The following is a 14580-nucleotide window of genomic DNA, read 5'->3' on the forward strand; positions in this document are numbered from 1 at the left end:
CATTGCGTGTCCCTGGACTGATGTTCTGGAAGACCACAGAGCCCACCCTCTGTGCAAGACCAATTCCACCCCACACCATGATGCCCGGACCATCCCTAGGGTCTCTCTCAACAACACAAGCATCCGAATAACGTTCCCCACGGCGTCGCCAGACTCTCTCCCTGCCATCTGCTGTTGAGATACAGTAACGGCTCTCGTATGAGAAGAGGACTCTCCTCAACTGCTAGAGGCGCCAATGCTGGTGCTGTGTTGCCCACTGAAGACGGTCCCGGCGATGACGTGGTGTCAGAATTGGTCCTCGGTGTGGCCTGTGACAGTGGAGGTGTCTGTTCGTCAATCGTCGACGCACGGTGTCCGCACTAATGTGTCGCTAGTGTGTCCCCGTGGTCTGTGGAGCAGTTTCCGCAGCAGTAACAAAGGGATTTTTAAGATGCTGTCGCACGATCTCATGATCCTGACGTCGGGTGGTGATCCTTGTTCTCCCACTACGTGGTCGGTCATCTGTAATGTTGGTGGTCTGGTACCGTTGCTGGAGCCTGTATATGGTCCTTACGTGCATTGGCAACTTACCGGGCGGTTTGTCCAGCCTGCAATCATCCAAGGGTTTGGTGTCGCTGATTTCTTCTCAATCTTGGCATGTGGTTGCAATTAAATTACGAATGAATGATATACGACCTGGGTGGATTTTTATAGGGCAAGAAATGGGAGAAAAGCATGTGCATTTCAATTTGCACGGAACTCACGTGCATCGGGTTAACATGGCCATTGCCGTGATGCGTTTGGGCGATCGGTTTTATTGTCATCTACTTTGGTTTTTTATCATCAAATTTCATTTTTCCGGACAAGGTAATGTTAACCTTTAGAAACAAAATTACCCAGATATTTAAATGGCAACTTTTCATGCAATGGTACTTAGGGTGACGTTTCTTTTGCGGTTCAGCATATATTACAAGACAATTAAACATCCCATTTATCTAATCAAAATTCAAATTAATGGTAAAATTTTGATGAGGAAAAAAAGATACTGCAGTACCGATTTTTCAGGTCATTATCCATTGTAGAAAAACACATTCCACTTCCAGAGTCCTGTTTCAAATTTTATTTATTCTAACTAAAGATATATTATTTCAGTTTATCATGGGCCCTTTTCATATGTTTACCAGCAATTTAATTTCTCATAAAATTACTTGTCCCCAATATTTTTATGCTATATTTTGCACACAAGTGTTTGTAATGTGTACATACCTTTGTATCTGATCTTTTAATGATAAACATTTGTTGGCACTTTTGCTTTACCACGATATAATCTACATATATAATGTATCATATAATAAATGAAATCTGTTTTGTGGTAACCAGACTTCAGACTTCACAGATTTGTACAATGTTATGTCATTATGGGGATTGTCTCACTGCTTTTTAATGGATGGCTATGGCTATTTTCCAAAAGTAAAAGTATTTCTGCTTCAAGGCTCCAGACAAGGACTGTATGTACAAATGCAAATATGTGAGATAAGATGTATGAATTAAGGAAAGCACCTGCTATCTACGTTATGGCCAAAGCTTTATTTAAATGTAACTTTAATATTTTGAGCAATATTCCCCCAAACGTCATTTACATCATCATGATCATAGCAATGCTCACTGCCGCTACATAAACTTCAGAATATCTTATAAAATCCATTATATTCTTATAGACACAGTTATGAGACACAGGAGGTCTCACACGCTCTCCACCTTGGTGAAACCCACGAGCACGGGTATGGTGCTGTAGACACATAATCGGGGCGAAACGGGATTCGAACCCACAATCATAGGTTCCTGGCGTGCCCAAGGGACGCAACTTAGACGACGGGGCCACCCGTCCCCCGCTGCTTCAGATTGAGCAATATGGGAAGATCTGGAATGACCGGCAGATATTGTATCGGTGTCGGGGATCAAACCCAAAAGTTTGGCACCATGAGCAACTCTGCTACCCTACTATTGTACATGGAAACAAAACAAGCCAACATTTGGAATAAAAAAATAGTTTACTCTTGGGTGACATTGCTTGAACATGAACATGAATTAATTTTACATGTATTATAATTATTATACACATTTCTAATAGTTATTAATGAATCACATAAAACCACATGGAAAACGAAAGCGAGAACACATTCTGTAGGATAAAGAAATCGATTTTAACGACAACCATCATCTGCTCTTTATATTCGCGAAGAGGGTTGCCTCCCTTTAGGTGAAGACAATTTTAAAGCTTCTATCCATCACAGTATCATTGCTGTACATTTTTAATTTATTGATGCATGAGTGAGCGGGCTAGTGATACAATATCGCCCCCGGGCACAACTGCAAATATATGTTTCATCCATTCCTCCACAATGGAGCCATGTGGCCCTGCGAAACATGCTCAGCAAAGAGTGACTGGGGAGTTTGATTTAAAGTCGCTTCGAACGTTATTTCAGTTATAATACGGTTGTCAGTTTGATGTGGGAGGAAAGTGAATGCATCTCACAAAAGTTTGGTAAAACCAATTAGTGTGGGTATGGATCAACAAATTAGGAATTATAATCAGGATTCGAACCCATAGCATTCTGGCCCGCCAAAGGGACGCAACTCTGCACGACGAATAGCGGAGTCTTCGACAGCTGAGACACCTGTGTTCTAATGTGTAATGAGAAATATTGATAATATATGATATAATATATACTATATATTGTTTAGTCCGTTGCATCAGAAAATGATGCAGAACTCAATCACCCCAAGATGACTGCAGCTGCGTTTTACATGAGCCACCATATACCTCTGTTGTAGCAAAGCCATTGTATGTTTTATACGTGATGGCGCTCAATGACAAAAGACTCATACAAGACAATTGGACAGCAATGTTCAAGGCAACCTACAGTATTCAAGGCTACTGAGATCAATTCCTTTTTAAGATCAACAGAATCAGAAATTCAAAATAACCATATTGTCTTCATCCCGAGTAGTCCTCATGCACTGAGTGAGTGAGAATGGTTTTACGCCGCTTTTAGCAATATTCCAGCAATATCACGGCGGCGGACACCAGAAATGGGCTTCACACATTGTACCAATGTCGGGAATCGAACCCGGGTCTGTGGCGTGACGAGCGAACGCTTTAACCACTAGGCTACCCGACAGCCCCCTCATGCACTGAAGCACAGTAACCTACGCTAAACATGCATGGGCACTAAATGTACCAACGTTGAACAAGCCTTCGCTCGGTACGACTCAAGCAGCTTGTTTACATTTTTCCTGGTGTTTCGTTAAAGAGGATTTAACCTTGTACTCCTTTCCACAGGGACACTGAAACCGAAACCCACGGTGCTCCTTGTTAAAGTGATCCTTGGTTGAGTTCCTGCTCCTGAAGGCATGTTCACACATTGGGCAGCGATACAGTCTGTAATGGAACGCCAAATCATTGCAGTCAGTCAGTACAAATTAAAGGTAGTCATCGAGTTACACTCAAAGACTGGAAGACCTAAAGTTACGCGTGACCTAAATACGTCACAATAGAATTCACTTTCTGCAAACGTATACAGTCTGTAATGGAAAGCCAAATTATTGCAAACAGTCAGTACAAATTAAAGATAGTCATCGAGTTACACCCAAAGGCTGGAAGACCTAAAGTTACGCGTGACCTAAATACGTCACAATAGAATTCACTTTCTGCAAACGTATACAGTCTGTAATGGAACGCCAAATTATTGCAGTCAGTCAGTACAAATTAAAGGTAGTCATCGAGTTACACTCAAAGACTGGAAGACCTAAAGTTACGCGTGACCTAAATACGTCACAATAGAATTCACTTTCTGCAAACGTATACAGTCTGTAATGGAACGCCAAATTATTGCAGTCAGTCAGTACAAATTAAAGATAGTCATCGGGTTACACCCAAAGACTGGAAGACCTAAAGAAACGCGTGACCTAAATACGTCACAGTGGACTCTTTCTGTCTTCATGTCAGCAGTACAATGTGTGACCGACCAGGGGAAAAGGGACCTTATGGGTGCTAGGAAACAATTGTGCTGTGACGTCAAAAAGAAAGACATTTGACGTGCGGACTGTACAAAACGATCTTATTTCTCTCACGTTAGTTCGTAATGTCATGAAAACATTATTTCAAAAGATTTCAGCATACCCGTTAATTAATCAGACATAATATCTAAAAAGTGCAATTATTACATCAACACTTTAACACTTATAAGTCTGAAAATGAGACTTTGCAAAAAATGATCATGAGTCTAAATGCTTAATGCCATGTTTCGCTGTAATAACCATAAATTGAAGCTTGTGAATTGTATTTTTGTGTTCCTGAGATAGCGTAGTTTTCAAATATTATAATGGATCTCATGGATGGTCACTTAGTTTGATAAGACGTGTCTCGCAGAACAAACAATTCCAGTAAACGTTTCACTGTCCTGATCCATGAGTGCTTTTACACATATCCCTCACCAATGCTCTTTATGAAATAAGGCAGGGCGGGACAACTTAGGAATGGCCAGGAGTCCGAACTTGACCACACAGAAGGAAGCGAGCTACAAAAACATGTTTTATATCATTGGAAAGCTCTCGAGGAGTCGAATCCAAATAATGTGTGTCCCAGTGTGTTCACATGTTCACAAGCTCAAAAATTGGCTCAGAAAATGCATAACTGCAGAAATTTCTGGCCCAATTTTTTTTTTCTGCAGAGATTTCTGGCAGTATTTTTTTTTCTACAGAAATTTCTGGCAGAATTATTTTTTTCTACAGAAATTTCTGGCAGAATTTTTTTCGGCAGTAATTTCAACCATCAATCTTTGGAAAGTTTGAATTGAATTCAGCAATTGAAGATATTTATCTTGGTATTATATTTACCAAATTTATCAAGAAAAGTTGACGTCACTTGAATTAAACAATGGAACAACATGTTGGCCTCATACCTTTGTATACTAGACAGATGCAAATCATTGAACCTTGAGCTTACCCTATTATAATTATCTAAATTATTATGAGAATTTCAGTGACCATCTTCAATGGCCTTTTGACGACTTTGAAGTGTACAACATTAAAGGTGAATGTGATTCTCAGAAATTTCTGGCAGTATTTTTTTTTTCTACAGAAATTTCTGGCAGAATTATTTTTTTCTACAGAAATTTCTGGCAGATTTTTTTTCTGCAGTAATTTCAACCATCAATCTTTGGAAAGTTTAAATTGAATTCAGCAATTGAAGATATTTATCTTGGTGTTATATTTACCAAATTTATCAAGAAAAGTTGACGTCACTCGAATTAAACAATGGAACAACTTGTTGGCCTCATACCTTTGTATACTAGACAGATGCAAATCATTGAACCTTGAGCTTACCCTATAATTATCTAAATTATTATGAGAATTTCAGTGACCATCTTCAATGGCCTTTTGACGACTTTGAAGTGTACAACATTAAAGGTGAATGTGATTCTCAAAAAATAAATTTTATAATTATTCCATGGGGCCAACCAAATATATAATCCCCAGTTGGAATTCAAAGAAACAACCTACATGTGATATACGGTACTCTGAAAGTAGGTTAACTTCAGACATGGAAAAAAATAGCACACAACCAAGATTTTACAATATAACTGCATATATTGTTTCATAAATTTCATTGTGCACATCTCATCTTATATATGTATATATATATACAATTCTAAATACACAGCTTTACTAAGGAACAAAAACATACAAAGTACAAAACTCCTGCAATGCAATCCTCGGCAATATCTCAGCCACATAGCTTAGACAAAAAATATGTTCATTTCAGCAAAACTTGCTGCTCCTTCTTTATTGTTCTGATACTGACGCTTGTCTTCGGTGCTTTGTCAGAGTGATCTGAAAGTAAAAAAAAAAAGGTAAAGAATATGAGAACATAATTAAAATCACAGTGCATCTATACAATAAAAGCAAAAATAGTAACCTCATGAAGTTTGGTTGTTTCTCTGCCCACATTACACATATTCTAAGTAACGCTGACTAACCCTAATATTACACATCACAATACATATTTCAAAAGAAATGCAATATTTATTGAAATTACCTTTGATTGTTTTTGCAGTTTTTCATTGTTCTTCTCTATTGCCTCTTGAACTTTAGTTGGGAGGGTTGTCGCTTCCCTTGGGGCAGGCATGAACGGCTTGAAGTCTGATAGCTTGGTGGTGGGTGTCCGGATGTCCCCAATCTTGAAGGAGGGCATCGCGGGTTGTTGCAGGCTTCTGTCTAAGTTCCCTTGCAAATACACTAAACGGTTGATCCACATCTTCATGCGTGTGCCCCACCATGAGAAAGAAAGTTTCACCTGAAAATAGTATTTACATCAGTATTATCACTATGAAAACAAATCAAATTGTACAAAACTTGTTTATTTTTACAGAATACTGATTTGAGTATTGAGAATATTGAGAGAAAAATCAATCTTGTGCATTTAAAAAGTTTCAACATTGTGTGCAGATTCTTTAATACTTAGGATGAGCAACTGGACATGAAATACTTGCTTCAAAACAATTCTAATGTGGTTTAAAACAATTTACATAAATTATAAAAATATTAACCACATGTGACTTCAGCATTTACTTTGAATTGTATAGTATAGCATCAAGGAATAAATATGCTATACATGATATTGTATGTGGAGTCATATACCAATAATTTCATTGATAACTATCTTCATGATAGCACTAAAAGTGATACCTTGGATTGCAGCGTCCACTTTTTGACTGGCCGACAAAGTCTTGCAGCTTTACTGGTCCTGGAAATGTCAAATAAATATTTGAACAATACATAAATTGCAACTTAAATGTAATTGGATAGTCATACAAATATAACAATTGCCAATTTCCATTCTCAAAAATCCACAATTCCTCCAAAATTAGACAAGCCTACCAGACAAACATTGAATTTATTCAACAGGCCCGTACCAAGCATTTAGCTAAGACAAAGATAAATTTCTATCCTTCTAAACGTGTGTTACAAATATAATGTACAAACAAATGTCTTGACATACATGGCACGATCCCATTATAAAACAAATCCCATTACATCCTTTACTAATAATATTGGACAAACTACAATAACGTAACCCATATATGTGCACTGAGGATACTAAGCTCCACTGGTTTCTAAATAAGAATCTACATAACTCCCTACCAATAGGATATGTAGACAGTAATATATGTTTTGGTTTGGTTTGTTGTTTACTGCCGCATTCAGCAATATTCCACCTATATGACAGCGGTCTGTAATTAATCGAATCTGGACCAGACATTTCAGAGATTCATATCATGAGCATCAATGCAGGTCAGCGAGCCTGACCACGCAATACTGTTAGTCGCCTCTTCAGACAAGCATAGAATTCACTGGAAACTGGAAAGGAAATATCACAAAAAGACATGTTGTGCTTGGATACCAATTACACAATAATGACCCATTAAATCTTGGGATTAGTGCACTTTACCGGGCGCACTTCTTCAGATCCAATTAGCGCTGTTGGGGCTCGAACGCGCTTCGCCGACTCACCGACTCTCTTTATTAATGCGTTAAATTAGCCGACGCTCTACCACTGGACCACAGGCGCTATCACATGTAATCAGTGCTCGTTTAACAGGTCATTAGAATCACCATTGACATGCATGTGTAATTCAGAAAACAATGAATTGCGCATGCGTGTGACGTCACGGCCCGCTCTCCCATTCATCTTTTCTTGAAACCACACCCGCAATTGTTTATGTCAACAACCAATGGGATTAACTGAATTAACGCTTGAAAAAGTAAGAATTTATGGCTAACCCTTGCCCAAAGCCAGCTAACCCTAATGACCCAAAAACGGGTGTTTGATCGTAAAGACGTGTAAGTTTCCCTAAGACCTAGAACGGGTGTTTGATCGTAAAGATGTGTAAGTTTCCCTAAGACCGAGAACGGGTGTTTGATTGTAAAGATGTGTAAGTTTCCCTAAGACCGAAAACGGGTGTTGGATCGTGAAGCGAGAGTCACCAGAGCGTGAGGCACGGTAACGGTATAACGAGACAGCGTGGCACTATAGCGCGGTAATTGAGCGGATGGTAGAGCTCGGGCTGCGCCCGGTAAACTGCATTGTTACCTTACGCTTTGTGGGACATAATTTCACTGTGTGCGTAATTTGTTTGCAAATACCGTTAAGACTTGACCAATTAAATTCGAAATATATCTTTTTGAAACATGTCTAACTTGTTATATACGTTTTTGAACACGAAGTTACCCATTATCGAAATGTATGTCTGCTTGGCTTGTTTATGCTTCTGTTATCGACGTGCGCAATTTGTAAACATTCAGATACAAAACTGCGTCTGTAACAATGGGTCTCGTCATCACCACGTGGAACCCCATGTGTCCGGTTCAAACAGTCTAGGTTATGAAATATGATCACATGGTGTTTTACATGTCATTAATAATTGAATGTTAATGTGAAAGGGAATATACATTCTGTCGTGAGTGGAAATAATAGCTACATTATTCATTTTCATTTCTTGAAATGAATCAAATCACAATGACTGGCAAAATCTCAACTTCGCGGAAAGGGTGATGCAATTGTATTATAACCCCATGTAGATCTCTTCGTGGGATAAGCCTTGATGTTGTGTTAGAGCGTGTTTATATGATCAATACCCAGAGCCTTATAAACGTATACATTTATCGATTTGAATTAAGATGATGCAATTCTTGTAACCTTGGCAACACCATGCTTCACTTGAAAACAATATTTTTTGTTATTCCTGTGCGGAAAATGTGTGATAAACCCGATGATTGTGTTGACCTTTACTCGAAATCTCTGTATATGTGGCTTGTTGATAAAGTAGCAAGGATGGAATAGCGCGAACCAGAAACATGACCTGTCTTTGGTCCAAGCGCGAACTGAGGGACCCCGTTTTCCCGCCTTTTGCCCGAGGGTAACGTTCGATACACTGGGGCACTAGGTCATTGCCTTGGGGAAGGCATAATTCCACCCGTCACGGGAGGTGGAGGAATGGCTGTTCTCTGAAGCGAAATCTGGGACTTCATTTATGTTTCAGGTCACGATATGGGACAGTTCAGAACGATGTTCCAGTCATCTGACGCTGGTGTGCGAGAATACGACATGGGCGGCACGCTAGCTCCGGTCATATGAAGCTCGTGCACGATGGTTGAATTGTATAGTTTACTGTACAGAGGTTCCTCATAATACAGGGTACAAGCATACTACATGTGATATATATTTGCTACATTAGATGTGCGAGCATACGTCTGTATAGTGTATATGTAGACTGACGAAGATTATTAACACTTGAATTTCTCCTCAAACAGTAAATACTTTGGTCCAAAGTTGATCCATACGTCTTTAAAAGACGCACTCTACTCATGTCACAAAGTTATCAAAAACGCATAGAGTCTGATGTCTTTCTTTTAGGCCCAAGAATATTCATTTTATAAAACATTCACCCTATTCCATTCTTAGGCCCTCTCAACTTTGCAGCTTGTATTCCTTCCCCATTTTCAGATGAGACTTGACTGTTCATTTTATAAAATATTTTACCTTACACATAACTTTATTTCGGGGACTATATCTTGGTCTAAGTTGTCATCGGTTTACCAAACAAGAGAAGGCGGCGCACCCTCTCAGTCTTGGTATCTCCGGAGGTGTTCAGTTATTTCAAAATAACCACGCAGACCGGATGTTAAATTATTTACATCATTAAACACGGGAATACGCACACACACACACACACACACACACACACACACACACACACACACACACACACACACACACACACACAACAAAAAACACACACAAACACTTCTATTGACCCATGTATCCAACGTGGTCACGTATATATTTTGTTTGTGTACATCTTCCTATTCCTGTGCTTCAAATCTAGTTTGATTTTTTAGATATATTAGTTTAAATAGATAGAGTTTTAATCGACACAATTTACAATATATAAAAATGAAACATCGAGGCCTTTGAGACGTTTTGAGATAACTTCATGTTGGGAACAATCAAAACGGATTCACTAATTCAAATAAAGATAATTTCAAAATTTATTGATTTAAAAATGATATATTTCCTAACTCAGATGTGGACAGAAGACAACAAAATGATGTGATGAAAGATCCGCTACAATACTTTCTAAGAACAATGGCCATGACAGACTTGCCACGTGGTGGTTTTGAAAACATTACGCATAACATACGTATATCTTAATCTTTGCACAGCTATTTCAGGAATTGTGTAGCTATCTGCTTGAGTGCGTGTTCAACATTTCCATGGACAAGAATTACCACTCCTTTACCTCTTATCACGATATGTTAAATCTGGCCAGGCGAGTAAAATAAATAGTTTGCTTATCAAGGAAAGGTGTAGCCTAAGGTTATACTGGAATCATTCATACCCGTTACAAAGCGTTAGTGCAGGCCTCCTCGAGGCGCTCAACCATAATATTGACAACGGAAAGTTTGTATACATCCTGCTTTGTTTACCAACAATCGTATCTAGGTAGGCATATACAAAGCCACTCCCCCTAACACCCGTTCCCCGCCTTTCCGGGGTTTCACCGTTGACAGTTTGTTTGAATCTGATTGGTCAGTCGGCTAAAGGACTTCCTTGAATGGGCGCTTAATTCCGCGAATCTGAGAGTGTTTCCTTTCAGGGTTATGATCCCGGTTGTAAATCCGGGTTTGATCGTTAAACCAGGTTATTTATTAAATGGATTTTTGAAAGCCATGACAACTGATTTGCTTTTATCTGGATACAGGTCGAAATGATGATGTCATGATTGAATTTAAGACCCAAGGGACACGTTACTTAGAACGGTGTGAACACGGATGTTATTTAAACATCAAATGGTTACAAGCTTTGTTTGTAAACATGTGCGTTGTGAATAAATGTGGCGAGAAATGTAAGGGATTTCATGTACATACGTTTGTATTAGATTGTTTATGAGACTGTGCCATACCTTCTGCTTACTGAACACAACCAGACTTAATTATCGTGACGACTTTGAAGAGATTATGTTTTCAGCACAGGGACGTCATAATTGGTTAGTCACGACTCTATTTATACACGAGCAAATCGGGATGTCATGGTATACCCTTTTGTGTATACATAAGGATACAAATGGTGACACGATTTTGGAGTCATCTCCGTTAAATCTATTCAATGTATGTACTAGTTGCACTCATAAGTGTTGACATTTGTTTTTCATCTCATTGGATCAGAGAGGGAAGTTTTGATGGCAGAGCGGTTAGGGGTTCATCACTCCGTCAAATCGGGTTCGAATCTCAACATAGGAATAACATGTCTTGCTTTTTTCTGGTATTTTTATTAGCAGGGTAAAACCACTCACAGTTTAGATTGCTGGCTTAATATACCAGACCAAGAAGTGTTTGTTGGTATCATATTGGTTGGTTTTTTGTGTCTACAGGATGTATGTATGTCTGTATATATGTATATAGAAGAAGAAGAAGAAGAAGAAGAAGAATATGTATTGTACATAAACATCCACAGGGGGCAGGGTACAAAACATGAACATGACTAATTAAAACATTAACATACAAAAAAGAATACACATGTTGCTATGATTATATTGTTAGGGAGGAGATGCAGATTTTCTTTGCCTGAACATTTTGTGAATGAAATTAGAGATAATTTATATATGTATATATGAATCATAATATTTTGTTATTTAAACAAATTGCATCTGTCCCGTAATGGAATTTCTCTGCAATAAATATTTTCTTAACTTATTGCAAATATTCTTAACATTTCACGTTATGTAATGCCCTGTCTTGACACCACAATACGGAAATATTCTAAATTTCTAAAATGACATGTGAGGTGTTAGGTTGAGTTATGACCTCTCTGGTACATACTTAAGGATCCCCACCCATCTGAATCCAATCTATTTTTGTACTGAGTCTCGTCTAATCTGTTAAAAATCTATCCTTAAGTAATAGGCAAGTCTAGATAAGCGGACAGTAATTATGGACGCCAGTCATTTACTAGTCTGTCTTACAGACCCTGATACAAATATATATCAAATACAGCCCATGCAAGTCTATAATGTTTAGCAAGTCTAGATTACTGCAGTCTGAAAATGAAGAGAGTCACTGGGCTCCCTTTTATTATATTTTTATTAAGATTACTGAACAACTGTTGTTTTTTCTGTACGATATGTTCATTTCAGAGACTAGATGTTAGTCCAGTCATTTACAGGAACAGTTTGTTCTTATTAGTTCTATTATCTTGGAAGTATGATTTAAACTAATAATTATTGCCCTGGAGACTTGTGCAAGTCTATTGACGTATCTACATACGACATTTTACACGTTTGAAATAAATGCTACTGTTTTAATCTGTAATCGATTGAGGTATTCTCAGCACGAGTAACACAGTATTGTTCCTTTTGTATTCAGAAAAGGAATGATGGATGTACACCTGAGTGGCCTGGTCATGGCCATTAAGTGGGTTGGATACTTTATGGCGCGTAAATATTTATGTTGTAGCGGGCCAAATGAGGATTGTTGGTGATCGATGGACGATACGTTTATGTGACGTTGCATTTATTCTGACGGTGTTGTTGGTCGGCACAGGAAGAACTCAGTTGACCATGTGACATTTTGGGAAGATACCTTACTCCGAAGTGATATGTAAACATTAAGAAAACTGTGATACTGATTATCACAATACTGATTTCCAGGAGTGGGTGGGTGGGTGGGTGAGTGTTTCGGCCACTGCGCGTTACAGTCATGCTAATACATGTAAGTTTAATTTGGAGAATATCCTGATGTGACTTGATGCTGATTTTGACCCAAGGAATCCAACTGACCGGATCGCCACAAAGACACAGAGAGTGCCTCCACCACCTTATGCCACACAGAGAGCTCGATATATTGAACAACACTCATGTGTGGCCATATCGCATATCTACACTACACCAGACTGTGGAGAGGGGGTGGGGTGGTCTTCAGGGAGTTACACAAGCGACACGTACATCGGTGCTGAGTGGGAAGTGCTCGCTCGCCACGTTGGCTCAAAACCGCCCCACGACACAGTATTACTGTCCCGTGAAGATTTCGGGTCAGAATAGGTCTTCAGCAACCTAAGAGGCGACTTATGGGATTGGGTGGTCAGACTCGCTGATTTGGTTGATGCATGTCATCGTATCCCAATTGCGTAGATCGGGGCTCATGATGTCAATCCCTGATTGTCTGGTCCCCACTCGATTATTAACACACCGCTGTCATACAGCTGGAATTATTGCTGAGTGTGACCTTAAACAAACAAACAAATAGATCCATGTCATCCTAGATATATTACAGCAAGTGACCATATTACTAACCATATAACCAGAGCATCATGGTATCCGAAGAAAATTCGCGAAATTCGATATCGACATGTCCTCTCAAAACGAAGAAAGGGTTCTATCACTAGGTCCACGCGAGAGTATGTCTCGTAAACTTGCCTAGCCCTACGCCTATTGTTAGCACCACCGAGTAGACCGAGCCACCCACCAACTCGCACCCTAATTAAGTCATGGCCCTGTGGGCAACGAGGGCAACACTTACCTGGTATACTACGTACGTAACACCAATATAATGCCACGCGAAGCCATATATATATAAAGGCTACACAATCCGCGTATGTTCGCAGAGCCCTGGCTCTTCCGCTCTTCCTTTCCTAGCTCATGTTGACATTTTGATAAAAAAAAAACAACATGCACCGTGCTTTGATTCCGAAACGAAATTTAAATTGGCAACACAGTCGGTGGTGGTAAAAGCCCCCAGCGCAACGAAGCCGATGGAGTACCTCACCCCTACATTCGCCGTACCAGTTTATTTTCGCGTTCGTAGCTCAACTCTACCTAATAGTGCCGATGCAATAAATGAACTATAGTTAACGACATTGCACATAAGCATTACTTACCAATTTCAGTGTTTTTCCTTTTGGGCAGATTTCTTGAAGAAAGATGTCTGCCTTGACTGTTGATGACGTTGGTAAGATCTGTAATAGGGTAGCAACATGTTCAGTGAATATGTTCATAAAGAAACCATGATCCAAACAGAAGGCAAAGGTTCTTCAAGATATTTACAGTGTTTGGTGTACAAAAATAGAATAAAATGCCTTACCCATGTCAACGTTGTTGAAGCAGAGCTGGTGAACCCTCCTCAAGGCATCCAGAGCTTCTCAGTGCGACCAGAACTTGGGTTTTCGATGTGATTTACCGACTTGTTGAATAGTTATCGTTTGATCGTCTGACAGAACGTTCTCGACGATTTAACGATATTTAACGATACCTGATTAGGGTTAAATCTATATATACCATTTTTATGGTCGGGCGTCCACGGCTGATTGGTATATCAAATCAAACACAAGGGTGCATATCATGCCCCTGATTGTTCACGCCTCACTGGGTGGCCACGTAATAAGGTGTGGCACCAGCATCTCGGGTTACAATTTGATATTAATTCAAGTACTCCACTGATAATGTACATAGGTAGTTAACTTAATGTACATAGGTAGTTAACTTA

The 14580-nt window shown here is 39.2% G+C and overlaps 1 protein-coding gene and 1 long non-coding RNA gene across 4 annotated transcripts in view; both read right to left on the bottom strand.

Annotated features, from left to right (window-relative positions):
- Positions 1-2016: 2016 nt before the first annotated feature.
- Positions 2017-14580, bottom strand: part of LOC124112713 (zinc finger C2H2 protein ECU03_0790-like) — a 32262-nt gene continuing 19698 nt past the window's right edge. Inside the window, exon 4 of the mRNA XM_046472840.2 lies at positions 2017-3421. Within this exon, the coding sequence (XP_046328796.1) occupies positions 3253-3421 (169 nt within the window). The 3' untranslated portion in view covers positions 2017-3252. The remainder of the gene's footprint in view (positions 3422-14580) is intronic.
- LOC124120582 lies at positions 5822-14423 on the bottom strand. 3 transcript variants are annotated; one of them, XR_007219864.1, is made up of 5 exons: positions 14179-14423; positions 13618-14053; positions 6730-6787; positions 6080-6337; positions 5822-5874 (listed from the first exon to the last, which is right to left on the bottom strand). It is a non-coding gene; the product is annotated as an uncharacterized LOC124120582 (long non-coding RNA). The 3 variants fall into 3 exon arrangements; XR_007219862.1 differs by having other exon boundaries at positions 13976-14423; XR_007219863.1 differs by having other exon boundaries at positions 13618-14423.

The sequence above is a fragment of the Haliotis rufescens genome, unplaced genomic scaffold (assembly GCF_023055435.1).
Source record: "Haliotis rufescens isolate VD_foot unplaced genomic scaffold, xgHalRufe1.0.p SCAF_105, whole genome shotgun sequence".
Classification (NCBI taxonomy): Eukaryota; Metazoa; Mollusca; class Gastropoda; order Lepetellida; family Haliotidae; genus Haliotis; species Haliotis rufescens.